The sequence below is a fragment of the Perissodus microlepis genome, chromosome 23 (genome assembly GCF_051167445.1).
Source record: "Perissodus microlepis isolate ML-2025 ecotype Zambia chromosome 23, ASM5116744v1, whole genome shotgun sequence".
NCBI classification, from domain to species: Eukaryota; Metazoa; Chordata; class Actinopteri; order Cichliformes; family Cichlidae; genus Perissodus; species Perissodus microlepis.
Genome location: NC_140482.1, coordinates 22,743,025 through 22,762,170, shown reverse-complemented (window position 1 = coordinate 22,762,170; position 19,146 = coordinate 22,743,025). Strand labels below are relative to the sequence as shown.

The window sequence follows — 19,146 nt, the reverse complement described above, 5'->3', positions numbered from 1 at the left end:
GTACTTTAAGCAGGCTGCAGACCCTGAATTGGGATACAGCCATTATGAATGGTGATGCTGTGGCAAACAATGCCTCTTCAGAACCCCTAAGAAGGGCCTGGGTTAGAGATGTTGGAGAGGAAGTCCTTTCACTTTTTAGCTAAATTTAAACATCTTGTTGGTGACCTGAGAAGAATGCAGCAAGTTGGTTTTTTTTTGCAGCAAGTTTATAATAGCAGGAATGCACTGACAGTTTTCTTGTTTAAAGAAGTTTCTGGCATTTATAGTACGATGATAGTATAATTTTTAGTCTATTTTATGATAAAAGAATAAAAGAATTAAACTGCTACATAAAGTTTAAGATTTTAATTACTATGAATAGTCAATATTATACATGTGGTATTTTTTCTACTTTCTACATTCATGTATTCACTGTCTGTTGTCAATCATGTTTTACACTGTGTAGTATTTCCTGGTAGGTGGCAGTAACGCGCCAACATTGTTTCTGCATTTGCATGTTGGTGATTTATTGCATGCACACAAACCTGTGCGCTGTTTAAATCATGTTTCATGGAACTACATATTTGTAAGCCATGGCATGTACTGAGCACCAGTCAGATATTTAACAAGGAAAAGATGACACTCAAGGAGAACTTTACACTCATTTCCAGCATACACGAGGGACGCCATTTTAAGGCTTAACTACTATTAGTGTGATGTAATCGGCAATGTTAAATCCCTCAACACAATCAGCAGTGATCTGACTGACAATAATCCCAAGTGAAAGTTGGATTTCCATCCATGCAATTGTGCTAAAAGCACCAGCGTTAAAGTGATGGAGGTCTTAAATCCAGATAAAAATCACATTATAGGCATTTTCTAGGAGGTCAGATATTCCAGGAACCCCCAGGAACACTTTCAATACTATTTGAGTTTGGAATCACATCAACTCCTGAGTCCCAAGGTGCCACAGATACTTCCAAAAGTCCTTAAAATGTTCCTAAGCAACAAGAGGCCATTTAGCGCCACCACAAAACTCAGTGGAAAAATGTCAAGTGATGAGTCCCATGAGCCCCCAAATTGAACATCAAGACCTCTAAATCTCAATCTAATTATTTGTATGCCTTTAACCCTATCAAGACCCCTCTAGCCCACTGAAATCAACTTAAGGATGTTATGACCATCGAAATCCCCTTAAACATACCAAACCCTACCAAGAACCCCAGATAAGACAGAACTTTGACATAAAAAAAAAGCCCATGAAACTCACTAATGAACACTGAATGCAACAGAAATCCTTCGATGAACTCTAACTCATATACCCCTGGAAGCACCTGCTGGACCTTTGGGACTCCATGACTTGTCTCAAAGCCTCTGTAACCTCTCTAAGTTCTCTGCAACCACTTTTTAGCAAGGAAAAAGCTTTAGAGTGACTCATGAGGAAACTCTCAAAAAAGAACCAAACAAGTATACACATTCTGTGATGTGTTCCCAGAGTTAATCCTTAACTCTACCTCATAAAAAAAAACCCTATCTGAGCCTCCATCAAAAGACTCTTGACTTATCTAAGAAACTCTGCAACCCTCTTGTAGTTCGTTACAATCCTTAAGGACCCCTAGATCTTTTCATTGTCATCAGTGGAAAAGATAATAACTCACTGCTTTTTTTTCACTCAGAATGACAAACTGCAGCTAAGCTTCTTTCTAATTTTAAAAAACACAAAAAGCTCCAGTTATTAGTGTCAAATAAAGCATCTTTCCTTTGCTCTGTGTTTGATTCAAAAGTGCTAATATTTTTGGCTTTTTCTCTTCTGTTGTACTCTTCGAGTGTAAATCAAAGTTAATGTTTGGTTCATGTGTTTCCCTTGCTGCAGTCTAGTTTGAAATAGGAAGCGTGTGGAAATTCACCTTCTGTTTTACTTCATGTTTAGAAAACTGCCACTTCCTCTGACAAAAATTTACAATGTCGCCATCAAGTACCTAGTTCCTCCTAAACAGTCATCTACCCCTCGAGTGTCAACATACCTTGGACTCAACTGCTGCTATCAGAATACCCATCCTCACAGCTCATGTTGGTAAGAGTGTCATTTCTTATCTGAATGTCAGGCTTCACCCCCCCCCCCCCTCCACATTAAGACCAATGCTATGACCATAAACCAGACTTTAAAAATGATCATGTTCTATTCATGACAGTTATAACTGCTTCCTTCTGGAATCTGCCAAGGAAAATGTGATTTTTCCAGGACCAGTTAAGCGAATTTTCTCAATACTTTTTTTTTTAGAGTTAACTTTCAATAGCACTTGATCCCAACAGGGGTTTATAAGAAGGTTTCCAGTTGTCCCTTGTGCGCCTTAACTTGATTTCAGGGACCACTAGGTTGTGTCTCAAAATGGTTAAAGCAAAGGGATCCTAAAATTGGGCAAGTGTTTCTGAAAATTCTTTGTTATTTGTTAAACATAAATAATCAAATAAGCTGATTAGCTCCGAGCCCTTTATGTCAACTTCATTCCGATTTGACCTGCAGGTGGGTGGCAGTTCTGTGTGCTTAAAATGAACATTTAAGGATATCCACTTGCATTGACATGTAACAGACACAAGAGTAGAAAATAAGTGGGTGCAACTGAGTATTTAAAGCAGTTTAAAGTCTGAGCTTTTGCATCTTTGGTCATGTTTGGTCCTTAAAAAAGGCCGAATAGGACTTCTTTACAGGATATAAATATATTTAGTCCAACTGCAATCAACCTGAAAGAAGTTATTTGGTGTTCTCAGTCAGAGCAATGTTTTAGCTGGAAGTGCAGAGTAGTTGGGATAAAACCAATCTTATCATTGTATGGACCTTAGCTGTGGTCAACTGTTAGCTGGTACCCTGGACTGAAAGTGAAAGAAAACAATTGATAACAAAGTCCTTCACACCTTCTTAGGAAAATGAAATGATTTCTTTTTAACTGTGTTGGCTTAAGGGTTCATTATCACCTTTTTTTGTTCTCCATCTAATGGTTGTTTTCTCAAACTTTGATTAAGAGTGACTGGAGGAATGATGGGAAGGAAACTGCCTCTGCAGAAAGGCCACTTCCTTATTAGTAGCCTGAGAAAGACTATAAAAGGAGTAATCAGTCACAGCGGTCTTCACTCTCCTCCTCCACCATTTCCTGTCTGCCTTTACATTGTCACACTAACACTCTCTTTCACACACTCCTTTCAGAAACAATTTTCATAATGGGGAACTTTGTCGCCAACGAGGGACTTTCAGTCTTTGTTATTGTGAGTATATTTAATGATTTTGTCCTTTTGGCTTCTGGTTCAGATTTCTCTGGTGTGATTTAGTTTCTTTGGGTTGTTATGAAATAAAAACAAGCTTTTTCTTCAAAAAAATATGATTTTTCTTCTTATTGATTGAACCAAATAGGCTTTGGTTGAAACAGTTACATTTTTCCAAATATTTAGTTTTAATTGGTTAAGGTAAAAAAAAAATGGCTGCTGTAGATCGTGGTAATAGATCTGAATTCTTTTCTGTGTCAAGGATAGAGTCATGAAACTGAATGAAGTATTCTTTGGCATCCATTCTAAATTTGAGTTGATGCCACAGTTTTGAGCCACGTTTTTAGTTGCACTTCAATTACAGTCTGACTTGTTTTCTGAACAAAGAAAAGTCATTTTCAGCAGGTAAAGAAAAATGTTCTCCAAGTTAAGCACTGAAAGTGTGCCATTGTTGTAGTGGGACTTAAACAAGTGCACTTAACTGATATTTGCACTCCTGATGTGTTAATAAAGATGCTTTTATCTACCCTGAACTGTTGCTGTATTTGTAGCTGATTTAAACCTGGGTGTGTTTGGGTGCATTTTACAGCTGGTATGGCTGGGGATCAACGCCTTCCTGTTTGTCCATTTCTACATGGCCTTCCTGGTAGAGAGGTGGTATTACACCAGAGTCCTGCTCGGGGTGAGTCCAACCTGCAACTTCACTTATGTTGCACAGACTTTCACTCCAAACTGAGTCGGTATTTGTAGATTTCTAGTTTTTATTTCTTCAGAGAATTTCCAAGCTGTTAAACACACAACTGCACCTATTTCAAAAGTTGTAGGCAAATATGAAAAAAAAAAAAAAAAGGACTCTGCCTTTTTCATTTCCTCAAATTATAGCTACATTACAACAAGAAAATTAAAGCAGACCCTGCAACCCCACCCACTACTCTTTTTAGTACACTGTAACTATGCAACAGAATAGAGAAGTGATACAGTGCAGAGCCACGCCAATAAGTTAAACAATCTCGCATTAAAAAGAAATACATTTTTGCAGTTCTATGTTCTAAATTATGAATATTTTATTTTGTTTTATGTGATATTTGGGTTTTTTATATGTTAAGAAAAACTCGAGTCATGATACCTATCTATACATGCAAATGAATTAATAACGGTCTATTTTAGCTCCAAGAATTGACCTTTGGAGTTGAAATCGCACAAATGTAAAAAAGGATTCATCCACTTACCGTACTGTGAAAAACAAAGTAATAGTGCTACCATGTTCTTTTTAGAGAGAAGGCAACGCTTCCAAACAAATCTAAACAATGAAAGCAGTAAGGGTGTACTTAGGTTTTGCACTGGACTGCATACAATCCTGTGAAAATGTTCCCTTTCTCATCACTGAATCTATCTGTAATGTATGACCATTTTCTAGGCAGTAACAAGTATAATTATTATGTTATAACTTTAACCCAAATTAGCTGAACTGGTTAATACCCTGAAACGAGGAAGGGAATTTCCCGTACGCAAGAACAAAACCCATCAGTCTGGTTTGTTAACACTTCCACAAATAATTGGTCCACATGGAAGATATCAGAGCCTCATACCTCCCATTCAAAATAACCACTGTGAGAGCTAACGATTATTCCCTCTCACCTGATCATGTTTATGGATGGGACTGGCTTACGGCGATGATTAACTCCTCATTTCATTCACTTTTAAATTACAAAGTTGCTATCAGAAATTGCACATGAACTATTAATGCTGCAACTTAATTAGTTTGTTGTCTGGCAGCCAACAAGAAAAAAATTTAACAGATTTGTAAAAGTGTGAGTGACGCACTAAATGTTTCTAATGTTTGAATGCTGGGAAGTTATTAATTGCCATTTGAAAAAGTTTTTACTGTGATAAGAAAAATAATAATAATTATATTTTAAACGAAGTCCACAAACAGTAAAGGTTAAATGTGGTTACTATAAAAAATGGCGTGATCAGATATAAAAATAGGGAAAACAGATTTAAGTTACTTAAACTATGTCATCTTTATACTTGTTTGTAGTCATTAATGTGCCTGTGAGATATAATTGGATCTTCGTTGGACTTTGTAATAACGTTTTGTGTTTGAACAGTGCTATCAGCCTGCATCAAAGGCCATTTCTGTCGGGTTTTGCAAATATTTCTGATTATATCTTGTGCAAATAAAACTTGACTTCCTGTAACAAAGTGCCAACACTTAGCAACAAATTCTTACACCTGATATACACATATACACCCATGTTAAACACTTCTTATCATTCCACAAGCAAACGTGCACACAGAGAAGGGAAGTAAGTTACAGCTGGCTTCATGACACACTGACTTTGGACCAGCAGCTGCACATCTGGCTTCAGGCCAGCAGAAGTGAAACATTGCAGCTCGTACTTTCTGTTTTTCAAATTTTAATATGGAGAGATGAGGAACAGTATTCAGCGTGGCTGCATCCTGCTTCTTTAGAGAGACTGTATTCCCAAGAGTGTTGAGAAACCTGTAAGCACCAAAAAGAGGCTTAGGAAGGCTTAAAAAAATGAATCATTTACACTGAAGGAAGGGCTGAGATGATGATTTGGGGATGAGGGACTGGGTTTGATGTTAACAATACCATGTTGAGATGAAGTTAATTATTGATGTAAAACAGAGTGGTGGGAGCACACGTGTATTCTCACCAGCATTTACTGGCTCTGTAACTGCAGTACAATAACACTCTGATGGAAAAGATGAATAAGTAAAGAAAGTGAGCCATCAGGGATTAGCTTCAGCTCATCAGGGCTCTTCTGGGGATTAGAGGATCTAGATAATATATGCATGCATGCATTGTGGTACCAATGACACGGTGTTAAATTAAAATGTGTGTCAATCTCTATGGAAGTCTATGACTGCCAGTATTAAATGATAGAAACGACTCTAATGGAATTTTTCAAGCCATTTCCAACTGCTGTAGGGTGTAAAGTCCTGGATCGGTTCACAGCCCATCAGACATCCATAACCGTGCTCTTATTTGATTTATCTTGTTGTTTTGCCTGTTTTTAAATAAGAAAATAAAAAATTATTTTCTTATTCTTATTCTAATATCCATTAGCCTTGTTTGCAATGATCTATTTAAGGTTTCAAGTGACACATTAAAAGGCATTCAGACTTCCATAAACCTCACTAAATAACTGCTGCTTGACATTTCCATTTGCTGTCCAGTTCTAGTTCTTCTTTTTGCTTAACACCTGTCAGCAGTTAAGTTTCAGGTTTATATAAAACTCTTTTCACCTCCTACTGCTGAGCTGTTATACGTGACTAGTGAGGGAAGTGAATTTGAAAACTTTTTATTGTAACACACCCTTTTTTTATACTCTCCACAGCAAGCTTTGCCCTGGGCCAGAGCTCCTGCTGCCTGCCTGAACTTCAACTGCATGCTCATCCTGCTGCCAGTCTGCAGAAACCTCCTCTCCTTCCTCCGCGGCACCATACAGGTATTCATTAAGGATAAATAACAGATAAATGAAAATCTGGCTTACCACAAAACGACAGTATATAGCATGTAATGTGTCCCATTATGTGGAAAACACTTGATAGAATTAATGAGGGTATAGGACCAGATTCTTCTGCAAACATTTGCTTACCGGCCACTTTATTACTTTATTAGGTTGAAATGATTTCAGCTTGTGCAAAAGCACCTTATCCTACTAGAAGGAACCAATTCAATTCAATTTTATTTATATAGCGCCAAACAACAACAGTCGCCTCAAAGCACTTTCTATTATAAAGTAGACCCTACAATAACACATACAGAGAAAAAACCCAACAATCAAATGACCCCCTATGAGCAAGCACCATTAGAAGTTAGATACACTGTGATCAGCAAAAATACTGTAGAGTACTGTAGAAGAGATGCTTTGCTGCAAACTTTGGTAGTACCAAGTGGTTATTTGAGTCATTGTTTCCTTCATATCACCTCAGAGCATTACTGTCCTCTGACCTCTGGTGAACTGGTGAACTTAAATCACCTTGATTCCACATTTTGATACTCAGTTTGAACTGAGGTCATCTTGACCATTGATGCATGTTTAAATATACTGGGTTTCTGCCATGTGATTGGCTGATTAGTAGATGTTGTTAACCACCAGTTGAACAGGTGTACCATATTTATTAATGCTGTAGTGGTGTATTTGCTTGTGCTTTAATATTCATCGCTTATTAATTTATTTTTGTGTGTTTCTCGTTTAAATTCAGTGCTGCAGCCGCACAGCAGCTCGCCAACTAGATCGAAACCTAACTTTTCACAAACTGGTGGCTTACATGATTGCCTTCCATACAGGTAATTTTTCTTTTTTCTTAACATGTTAAAGGGGTTGGAGTAATCATTACCCCATAACTAATGATAGCAATGATTTAAAGCATATTAAAGTTTTAAGATAGATTTTTTGACATAGCTTGAGGTTGATAAACATATGACTACAAAGTCACTAACTTGGATTTTACAAGTGAGTCAGAATCTGACTAAACTGGTCAGTGGAATATACAGATGAGTTTGTGAGTTTGTATATCCCACTGAGTAATGATTAATAATAAAACTGCATCTAACTGTAACTTATGACCATTTAATGAGTAGTTATGCAGTAATGTCTGCCCAAACAGAACTGTATACATTTTGGAGAAAAGCACTGAATATTTATAATGATATTTTTCCTTTTTCTCTGTTTCTTGTAGCTGTGCACATTATTGCACATCTGTTTAACTTTGAGTTTTTTATGGACGCCCAGCTCAATCGCAACACCAGCCTTCTGACCTTTGTTCTGTCAGAAATTGGTAATGGGGACAACGCCTCCTTCCTCAACCCCATCAGAACAAATGAGACGGTGAGTTGTTGCCATTACCAAGCTGCCCTCATTTTTTCCTTTTTAGTACAAAAATAATGGTGAGATTAGTCATATGAGCTGTCTGAGTTTTCTTGTATTGCAATGATGTCTTGAAATCTCTGCAACTTATTACTAAATTTTGTATTGAGTAGTATTACTTCATCTGGCAAACTTCCCTTTTTCTTAAAAAACCCTCAAGATCAGTTGTGAAATTTCATCTTTAATGATACTGTTTCTCAAATACAATTGTTCATAAGCCAAAACAGAAACTTTTGACAATTGATATAAGCAAAAAACAAAAAGAACATAAACCTCATTCTTTTAGACAAAGATTGGATGACCTTTCCTAAAAGGACACAACATGCACATGAAAATATTTTAAAATTTGGTACCGCCCACAACGAAGGGCGTAATTCCCCCATGAAGGACCGTTCTTCCTTACCAACATACAAGAAAAAGTAAATACCATCAAAACTTGCAGGTCTTTCTTTTCTTTAACAATCACTGTTCAAACATAACTTTCAAAAGGAGTGTACAGGAAAGAAGTGTTTACTTTCCTGTAAATTACCTGGAAGGTAGGCAAGGTTAAGCAACTCCATAACAGCCCAAGCCCCAAAAAGTACAGTGTACTTACAATACAAAATCGGGAAATGTTTTTTTTGTTTTGTTTTTCTGCAAAATTACCAATACATTTTAATTACTGCTTAAAAACGTCTTCTTACTGTAAAATAGCACAATTGCCCAAACTCCCACAGAAAGACATTCTAGAAGTAAAACAAAAGTGATCATATTTGGTGCACATGATGAAGAGTGGTCAAACAGAGGTCAGAGACATGGTGCCTTCACAGTGATCCAAGAATTGCAAAAGGGTAGCACGGTGGTTTGGCAGGCAACTCACAGCAACCACGTTCCTGGTTCAAATCCTGACTTGGGCCTTTCTGTGTGGAGTAAACATGTTTGACTTCCTCAGATGTACATAAGATTTGGTGATTTTAATTTGACCATCAATGCTAATTGGGGTTAGCTAAGTGCTAACCTATTTTAATTCACCAACATTCCAGCTGACTCTTTAGAGACTTTTAGGCTTTCCATTTCATTTTATAAATTCCGCTTTCCAACATTTCTAACATTTGTTTCCTTCTTGTTACCTTGTGTTAAACAATCAACCTCTGTGATATAGGGAAGTATGACAAAACAGCCATTTAGTAAATGAGGGAAGTTAGTCAACAAACATGAGGTGTGTCATGACTTGGGACTTCATCCCACTCTAGATTAATCATCTGTCTGGCCTTTTTAAAGAGACAATCTTCTCAAAATGTCATCTGTAAACTGCATTTACAGAATCCTACCATTGTCATGTTCACCACCGTTGCTGGGCTGACAGGTGTGGCCATCACGTTAGCACTCATCCTCATCATTACTTCATCTATGGAGGTCATCCGCAGGTCATACTTTGAGGTGTTCTGGTACACGCATCATCTCTTCATCATCTTCTTCATTGGACTGGTGTTTCACGGCTATGCGTAAGATAGCACAACATTTCAACCATAAAAGGACTGCCAGCTCTGGTTTTTTTTCTTTTTTTTACATTAGTTGTCTTTTTCTGACCTGAAATACTTAGCCACATGTATTTCCTCTTAGAGTATTTTGCCCTCAATGAGCTTATTACAAATGATTTACTTGGTTTCTGTCTTGACCAGACTGGATCTAGCCACAACTTTATGTTTCTATCCTTAATGTTAGTGCACTTGTTGGAGCCAGAAGTGATATATACCAACGGTATATACTGCTATACCGTTGGGCAATGTAACATAGGAGTCTATGTGAACTGGCTCCCTTTTGACTCCCAGCCTCAAGTGAACTGCGGTTTTGTCACATAATTTTTCAGGACTAGTGGTTTGATTTGGACATTTGGGCTTGATCTTGGTCTTTAACTCATACGCATGTTATACTGATCATAGTTTTAACTAATAGTCAATACTATTTGATTCTTGAACTGTCATTACTCTGACTTGGTCTTGAATCAGTCTCTAAACTGGTCAAATTTGTACTTACCTGTGATTGAGCTTTATAAATCATACACTTAGTTTTAAGGATTTACAAATTTACTGTGTGAACAAAAATATTGGGCCATGCCACTTAGTCTGTGAATTCAGCTCTTTCATACAGTCCCATGGCCATGGATTCAACCAACCACAAACTCAACCATCAAGCCATGTAGTCTGTCTTTTCAAACGCTATTTCAGAAATGTTTGATTTTACAAATCTCACTGAAATCGCTGGGAGCCTCATGGCATTGCTTTCCATAGTCATGCAGCTCCTGTAGGTGTAATGTGCAGCTGGCCCAGTACTTTTGTCTACATAGTTTATAATAATATAATATCCATTAAATTAATTTAGTTAAACTAAATTCCCAGGTCTCTCTTCAAATAATCATAGATACACATGTTTAAGTGCTCATCTTTTCTCTGTGTGTGTCTGATTGTAGGCGTATTGTGCGAGGACAGACGGTGGCCAGCCTGGACACAAATAAACCTCAAAACTGCTCCGACAAGTTTGAAGACTGGGGTAAAAATGGCTCCAACTGTGCTGTCCCAGAATTTGCTGGAAACCCACCTGGGGTTAGCTTTGAATTTCTAAACTTCTTACCAGCCCAAACACTCTCAGCAAGTTGCATCTCTTCTCAGGCTTTTAAGAAAAGTACTTCATCCAATATTTTCCCCTTCTCCAGACATGGAAGTGGGTGTTGGGTCCCATGATCCTGTATGTGTGTGAGAGGATCGTCCGCATCTACCGATCCCATCAAAAAGTGGTCATTACTAAGGTCGGTCCTGCCTCAGTTACACTGGTATACATTTTTTAGGAGCTGCTGTTTGTTTCAACTAAATATCTGAAGAAAAATGATTAAAAAATTCATCTCTTTCAAAAAATGTTGACTTTTAGCTGCATTATTACACTAATACTACAACTGCAGATTACACTTAACACAGCAGGTAACAACACAAAGAATTTTAGAGTTGTGCCATGGAAATTATTACTACTTGAAACTGTACTTACTTTCAATAGCTACTATGTGGTCAAAAAGGCTGAATAAATAACTGTAATTGTAATTCTATTGTCCCTGTACCTGGTCTTCAGGTGGTTATGCACCCTTCCAAGACACTGGAACTGCAGATGAAGAGGAAAGGCTTCAGTATGGAGGTGGGACAGTACGTCTTCATTCAGTGTCCATCTGTCTCCAGGCTAGAGTGGCACCCCTTCACTCTGACCTCAGCCCCTGAGGAGGACTACTTCAGTGCTCACATCCGTATTGTCGGGGACTGGACTCAGGCGCTGTACGAGGCCTGTGGAGGGGACAAAAACGAGCCTCAGGAGGCCTGGAAACTGCCCAAGTAGGAAAGATTGACAACAGAGGAAAATTGTGCTTTAAATTGCTTGTGATTACATTTGATGATGCCTATCCAGCGCGCCTTTGAAAAGTTGGCAGGAGGGGTTGCATTTACAGCCCTGAGAGGTTTATTGTGTATGTCTGTTTCTCTTCCCTCACATAAGAAATGAGTAGAGAGGCACAAACAGTAAAAATCATACAATATTAAGAATACCATCTTTTCACAGTGGTCCTGCTGTGCAAATTTGAGCACTAATACTTTTCTATAGACCAGACAATGAAAGAAGGAGGCCTTTATTTTGAGCTGCTGCCTCGAATCACCTTAAGGCCAGTGTACTGTTTGCTTGGATAGACCTTGATTGGACTTGCTAGACAACAGCACAGTGACCAAGTCTTCAATTATCCCTTAATAATCCTGAAATTATGTCATTATTTAAGTTGCTTAAAGGCAAAACAAACAAATAGCTGTTCTAGATGACAACAAAAAGAAGCTAATATTTAAAAAAAATATACACATTATATAACTGGCCTTAGATTTTTTTCTAGAATTTGAGTCGAAGCCAAAGCAGATGCAAAAAAATGGCAGTTAGCTTGAGACTGAAGTCATGTATGCAGCCTTCATTCAAAATGGCAATGCACTATGCTTCCTTGCATGTCTGCTGGAGGTTGTGCAGCCTTCAGCCACTTTTGGAGGCACAGCATGGCAACATCGCAAATATTTCTCCGTCCAAAGGGAGACAATATGTTATATGTCTTTTTTCAGCAGTTTAACGTCCACAGTTTTCAAGATATCTTTTTCAAGCATTTGACCTTACCTTTATTGTTAGCACCAAAGGTCAAAGCTGACCTTGAAAAAAATCTTTCAAAAAAACATATTGATTAATATGTCATATGAAAGGGCAGAGCTGCACAATACATTTTGAATTTTTTGGATACAACTTCCTAAAAAGACACCATAACAATCTGACATTATCACGTTGTAATAAAAATGTGATAAAACAAGTTTTAGTACAGCCCTTGAACATCAAGAGGAGGCTCTCATGCTCATGCTCTGTATAGTTCCTTGTGTAAATCTCAGTATAATGTTGGTTACTCAAGCCATTTCCAGTTCCACAAACTTGTAACTTAAGCTTAATTAATTTGCCATAACACAGACAAATAAGAGAATAAACAAAGAAAAACTCACTATACACTACAGTCACTTAAGTAAAATCATTATTGTAATTAAAATGTTCAATTTTTAGATCTTGCGATGTACATCATGAATTATTGGGCCATCACAATTATCTTGTTAAAAACAACTAAATAAATAAATAATGGAATCTCTGATAATCTTAACAGGGTCAAAACATTTAGCAAAAAACATCAGAGAAGAAGATCATGTGTTTATATATTCAACATAACAAAGATTTTCTGGAAATTAGCATTAACCTAATAAATCTAATAAAGTACTAGGAACTTGTACATCCAATACGTGAGTGCTTAATTTTACACACAAACATAAATGTGAACAATGACAGTGACTAAACATACAGTAGCATTACCAAGCAAGTAGCATTATCTCTCTGAGGGACAAAAAAGTTTCTTAATTGCTCACATTTTAGCAACAGTTGCACATTGGAAATGTCAGATTTAGTTAGTGGTGGGTTAAGCCACAGAGCCCATGGGTCTCTAGTTAGGGTGTGGGGCTAAAAGTCCCAATACATCCACATGTTAAGCAAGTTAGCAAGTTAATCTTTGAGATAAATACACATAATCAAAGTTTTATTGGGTAAATAAAGCTTGACTTGAAAGCACAGAGCAGAGTAAAAACAGGATATAAGATTATTTTGTGTATATTTTGTTGTCAGGGTGGCCATAGATGGCCCGTTTGGTACCGCCAGTGAAGACGTGTTTGGTTATGAGGTGGTCATGCTGGTGGGTGCAGGAATTGGAGTGACTCCCTTTGCCTCCATCCTCAAATCTGTGTGGTACAAACGCATCCAGAACAACCAAGATGTCTTTACCAAAAAGGTGAGCGAGAACTTTAAATTTAAAAAAATGTGTTTAAAAAAAAAACTAACCATATCACATAAGCCCCACATGAAGCGTTCATAATAAAACAAAAATAAAAATTATTATCTACAACGTCTGTCTGGAAGAAATGCTAGATGCTACATATCCATTTTGCTGTGAAACTATTTACTGAAGGCTTTGAGTTAAAAAGTGTGAAATAAGGGTGTTTGAAATGAACCAAAAAATAAATGATAAATGTAAGTAAGTCTGAATGTCAGGTTAATAAACTGTTTGCCAGATCTACTTCTACTGGCTCTGTCCGGAGACCCAAGCCTTCGAGTGGTTTGCAGACCTGTTGCAGTCCCTGGAGGGCCAGATGACGGAGAAGAACATGATGGGCTTCCTCAGCTACAACATCTACCTCACCCGCTGGAAGGAGCAGGAGGTATGAAGGCACTGATATAAATTTTTATTTCTGTGGGCTGAACTGACAACAAATACCATTTTTTGTGATTGAAGAAATCTTCTTATGTTATGGTTTAATGCATGTGGTTCTTAAATTAAGCAAAAAGTCATAAAAAGAAAAAAAGTGACATCCATCTGTCATTTCCTTTAACAGGCGGCTCATTTCCGTGTTCACCATGAGGCAGAAAACGATCCGATCACCGGACTGAAGCAGAAGACCTTTTACGGGAAACCTAACTGGGACAATGAGTTTACCAATATTACTTCGCAGCACCCTCGGTGAGCCTCTTTAACGTTATTATCTCTCCATAAGCAAACACAGTCCATGATCTCATCTACTCAAGAACTGCTGTTACCTCTTCACTACATAATGACTGAAAATGTAGTTACTGAAAAACGTATCTCATCTTATTAAACTCATCTCTGGTAAACTGGGAGAAGTGGTCAGCACATCATACTACTCTCAGTTATAAAAGAATGAAATGGGTCAGCATATTTTCTTCCACTTTGCCTAATTTTAGGCAGCTTTAAAACTGAGTAGATTTACTCAAGTATTTTATTTAGTAGAGATTTTTGTAATTTTATTTGAGAATATTAATATCATGTTGTGTCGTACGTTAGGTCCATTACAGCTCAGAGTGAAATATCATATACAGTTACGTAAAAAGTCAAGGTTTTCTGATGCAGTAAATAACAAATATATAACTGCTTGCATATTGCTAAATACCCAAAGACATAAACAGGAGAGTCTTCATTTTGTAGAGCACCCTTTAACACTGATAAGACATTAATTGGTTAGTCAATGAACTTTACAAGTCCTGCATACCTGTATGATACAGTTCGGTACATCAAAGGAAAAAGTTTCTCAAAACAATAAAATATCAGTCCGGCACACTGTATACGTTACCAATAATGTATTAAGGTAAAACGTTTTAGTCAGACTGACCTTCAGCATGTACAAGTTATATTTTGTGATAATATAAACTTTATAAATTGTGTTTCTCCTTGTAATTGTGTAAACTATTTTATCAGCAGTATCTCCCAAGTTGGTGCCACTTTTCGTTACTTTAAAGGTCATTTCATACTGTTTTTAAAGTTTTACCAATAACAAATTAGGTAAATAAGAAAACACTCAGTGTATTAATCCAGTATGGATTTTTATCTTTCTTTATCTATCTTTATTTTATCTTTAGCTGCAGGCCTGTACAAACTTACTGCCACATTCTGCGCCTAAAATTTTTTTTTTTTTTTTCATCCATTTCCTGTTTCTTGAAATTTTAATGCTGGTATGTGTAGTACCTCTATTTAAATGGGGTCCCTGAGATCTTTTTATAACACTGGATTTAACTGCTTGTAGGAAATACTAAGTATTTAAAGCACAGACTTACAAATACACAAATTCAGTTATTCTGTGGGAACTTTTGAATTGTTTGCAAAACAGCAAAATGCAGGTGAAGTTTTGCTGCTAATTCATTGCCTTTTGATTCTTTCTGAAGCTATTTAAGCGTGACCACTGAGTGGAATACAGCCATGACTGTTGCTCTGATGAATGCTATAAATACCAATATCTATAATCAAAGTGTTGGGGTGTTTTGTGCCTGCAGATCTAAAGTTGGTGTGTTCCTGTGCGGTCCGCCTCAGCTGGCGACATCTCTGGAGAAACAGTGTATGTCTCATTCAGCTGCTGATGTCAAGTTCATCTTCAATAAAGAAAATTTCTAGGAAAACAAAGAAAATCAGAAACAGCAGCTGGATCATGATAAAAAAAAAGGGAACTTTCCAAGTAGCTGTTTGATTATAAGTTATCAAGTTTCTTCTGAAAAAAGAACAAATTTACATTTGGAACAAGTGGCAGCTCATCGGTGACGGGAACAAGCTTCTCATCACGTCTTCACCGCAGACTTCTGCAAAGATACAGTTGTTACTCAAAATAAACCCTGTGGCGTTGTCTACGTTACTGTCTTCTCCTTTTTTGTTCCATCAACAAGTGAAACCGCCACTTTCAGAATGTTTTTTCTCGTCTTTTTTTTTTTTTTTTTTTTTTTTGTTTCCACCTCATTGATTTTCCTTTGTGCCAGAAGTGGATTCATCTTCTTAAAAGGGGGTTTCAATTCCCTAACTGTATGAGGGAAGAGGTGGAGGCCTTTAAAGCTTTGGCTGCTGCAAACGTTCTCCATGGACCGAACAAGCTCCGGGATGCTTTATGCTTTTGTGCTGCCGTGTTTTTTCTATGAGAGCAGAAATGTGGCAAAGACTTTTATGGCTAGAAATGTTTTGTTTAGCTTGTTTTGATGAAAAAAAATGGACCAACCAGAAGCAATCTTCTGCTGTGTGATTATCTCCTGATTTCTCTGAAAAAGTTGAATAGCTGTTTGATCCAATCCAAGAACAGGAAGGAGCAGAAGGCTACCTGCTGGAGTGCTTTCTGGAGAAGGGTCTGTCTGTTTCAGAGGTCTGGGTGGTGTTGCTCTAACGTGATAAGAAAAGGAGAGCTGTGACATAAATCTGGATTATATGCATGGTTGAATCTACTAATAGAGGCTCTGTCACCTAAAGTTCATTTTACCATGTGAGACTGCTTGTTCTCAAATAATCAACCACAAAGGTAAACACATTTAAAATTGCTCTCAATCTTTTAATGAAAAAACTCAAACTCAATCTCTTGACGATAGTCAAAAAGATCCTCAAAGGAGATGAGAAAGTAGTTCCACCTTTTTATTTTCAAATTTAGCTGATTACAGTGTTCAAAACTCTTAAACAAAAGGTATATTTCATGATAATTATTATACAGTTTGGTTATTGCTGTTCTTTTTGTCATTCTTTTCAGACATCAGATGTCTATATTGTTGTCGTACTGTAAGTCAGGGGCATCAAAAGTAAGCCTGGACAGCTTTGGTGGATAGATGTTGAACTTTAACAGCATTTTCATAAGTTCTGTAGTTTTTCCTACTGATAATGACTCCCACCACTCATTGCCATCCATACCATGCCAAAGTACAAAGACATTTTCTTTGAATGAATTTTCTACATGTTTATCACGTTTTTACTGGTTCAGCCCACTTCACATCAAAGTGGGATGTGTGTGGCCCATGCAGTACAATGACTATAACATCCCTGCTGTAATTATTTTGGATTCACTGCTTTTTTCTTTTTAAATAGTAAATGAAAAAACTTTTGGAATCTGCTGAAAATATGTCTTAACTCATAATGTCTAATAAAAACTAAACTAAATTTAAACTTCCTGACTTTTCACTGCATTCCTGACAAATGACAGCTTCAATCTGTTCAAACTTCGCTGAAGGACACTTGTGAATATGCTCTTTTGTTGCTTTTTTAATAGAGAATGAATTGTTCATTCTTTTCATGTTGCAGGAAAAAAAAACACACCTTTGATTCTGTTTCTGCAGGAGAATGCAGCGCTTTGACTGCGAGGTCTTCCTTTCCAAATGGCTCTCAGAAATCTCAGGGTTTCATCATTGTGTGAAAGATTTTAATCAACAACGTGTTGGTATTTAAATAATGAATACATTTTCTCCAGAGCCTCTAAAGCTAAACGTACAGCATGAACTGTTTAATGAAGTAAAGACATTTTAAAATGTTACATGGACGAAAAACTCAATTTAAAGAAAACTTCTGTGAGGTCTTGGTTACTGGTTGTCGAGCTTCAAGACTTTAAAGGTTTCTCATTTTTACAGTTTCAGTTTATTAAACCAACTGATAAAGTCAAATTAAGTTGCACTAATTTGTACAATTTAATAATGGAAAACGTAAACATCCGTATTGCTGCTAACTTTTTGCAGTATGATCTCAGTTTAATTATTGGGTTAACAGTAGTTTAGTGCTTCTGCAACAGTAACCAGCATGTCTGAGGAGGACAGGGAGGAAGGAGCTATGCAAAAAAAGGTCATTCACCAGCTTGTGCAGCTAGTTTTCAAAGCGCAGCCCTACTCGAAAATCGTGAAACTAATGGAAATGCATTGAGGACACAGTTCTCTCACAGTCAGCTGTCCTACTGTGTGGTGAGTTACTCGATCCACGTCTGCACCGAGGGAAAAGGTCTCTGTGTTTGTTTCCCGCTTTGCTTCTGCAATCTAAGAAAGATATTTTCCACTTTTATAACTGTGGTTATACTTCTCTGTGAGTGTACTATGCATCTACGGTTTTGATTCTGCATAGCGTGCATGAGTGCAAGTGCTCTAAAAAAGAAAAAGAAAACACATATTATTAATGTAATAACAAAAAAAATGCCCTCCGGTCAATGTTGGTAACCCATCTAGTTAATATGGCCACACTGTCCACAATGCCCAGCACCCTCATAGAGTCTCATTCTGACAGTCTGGTTAGAAACATGCACACGAGGCACACACACTGCTGGGTTCATGCTCTTCTACAGCCCTGTTCAGCTCTCGTTGCGTAACAGCTCATTTCCTGGTATCTCCTCCACACATGAGGGTTTGCTGGAACATGGGCATCCTTCCTGTGATGTTGAGCATGGCTGTGCCATCCTGTTGGAGCTGGACTATCTGTGCAACCCATTCAGGTCACACAGGTACTATCTCAAGCTACAAGCAGAAAAAAGCAAACTAAAGAAAAATAGTTAGGAGGGATATAGAGAGAGCCACCAACTTCAAAGCCATTCCTCTTTTTTTTGATTGTCTGATTGTTGTCAACGCTGTCCCTTTGATTTGCACCAAAGTTGTTGAAATAGACTCAAAATCCATGAAGTTTAACTGACTTTCAGTTAAACTGTGATAATTTGCACAAAATTTAAATCCAAAATATGTCACAACTGAACAAAGTAGCACAAGAAAGTACAAACACATTAAAACCGTGCTTCAGTAAACAGACTTGGTTATTTTAAGATCAGCAGGACTCTAGTCTAATGTCACCAGGCTGGCAGGATGAGTTTATGTGCGAAAACAACAACACATGTAGAATTTATAATTAGTGTAAAAGTCTACAGGTACTCTTATGTGTCTGTGTGCACATACTTAGTAACTCTCACCACACTCTAAATGGCTTATAAAAGACTTAAGTCTGCTACCTGTTCACATGTAAAAACGTGCCTTTTGAGCCTATAAGATTATTTTAAAGACTGGGTCAGTGTTTGCAAGACTACAACTGAATTCCTTTTGAGATGATTTCCCATAAAGCTCCTGGTGGAAATTTACCAGCAGTAAACAGGAGCTTTGAGCC

General features: G+C 37.4%; 1 protein-coding gene and 1 long non-coding RNA gene across 2 annotated transcripts; one reads left to right on the top strand and one right to left on the bottom strand.

Annotated features, from left to right (window-relative positions):
* The first annotated feature begins 3,125 nt into the window (after nucleotides 1-3,125).
* cybb (cytochrome b-245, beta polypeptide (chronic granulomatous disease)) lies at nucleotides 3,126-17,187 on the top strand. The gene is made up of 13 exons (XM_084921464.1): nucleotides 3,126-3,240; nucleotides 3,827-3,919; nucleotides 6,606-6,716; nucleotides 7,477-7,561; nucleotides 7,954-8,102; nucleotides 9,444-9,625; nucleotides 10,591-10,723; nucleotides 10,834-10,926; nucleotides 11,241-11,494; nucleotides 13,341-13,503; nucleotides 13,784-13,930; nucleotides 14,105-14,229; nucleotides 15,555-17,187. Exons 1-13 carry the CDS (start codon nucleotides 3,196-3,198, stop codon nucleotides 15,670-15,672), a joined length of 1,698 nt encoding a protein of 565 aa, XP_084777590.1. The 5' UTR covers nucleotides 3,126-3,195; the 3' UTR covers nucleotides 15,673-17,187.
* Nucleotides 8,303-10,843, bottom strand: LOC146361450 (uncharacterized). The gene is made up of 2 exons (XR_014799429.1): nucleotides 10,752-10,843; nucleotides 8,303-9,619 (listed from the first exon to the last, which is right to left on the bottom strand). It is a non-coding gene; the product is annotated as an uncharacterized LOC146361450 (long non-coding RNA).
* Nucleotides 17,188-19,146: the final 1,959 nt, after the last annotated feature.

Excerpts from the sequence above, each read along its gene's own strand:
- cybb (XM_084921464.1), top strand. The coding sequence starts at position 3,196 with ATGGGGAACTTTGTCGCCAACGAGGGACTTTCAGTCTTTGTTATT. Across the intron at positions 9,626-10,590 it reads CTGGTGTTTCACGGCTATGC|GCGTATTGTGCGAGGACAGA; the intron begins GTAAGATAGCAC and ends GTCTGATTGTAG. Across the intron at positions 14,230-15,554 it reads ATTACTTCGCAGCACCCTCG|ATCTAAAGTTGGTGTGTTCC; the intron begins GTGAGCCTCTTT and ends TTGTGCCTGCAG.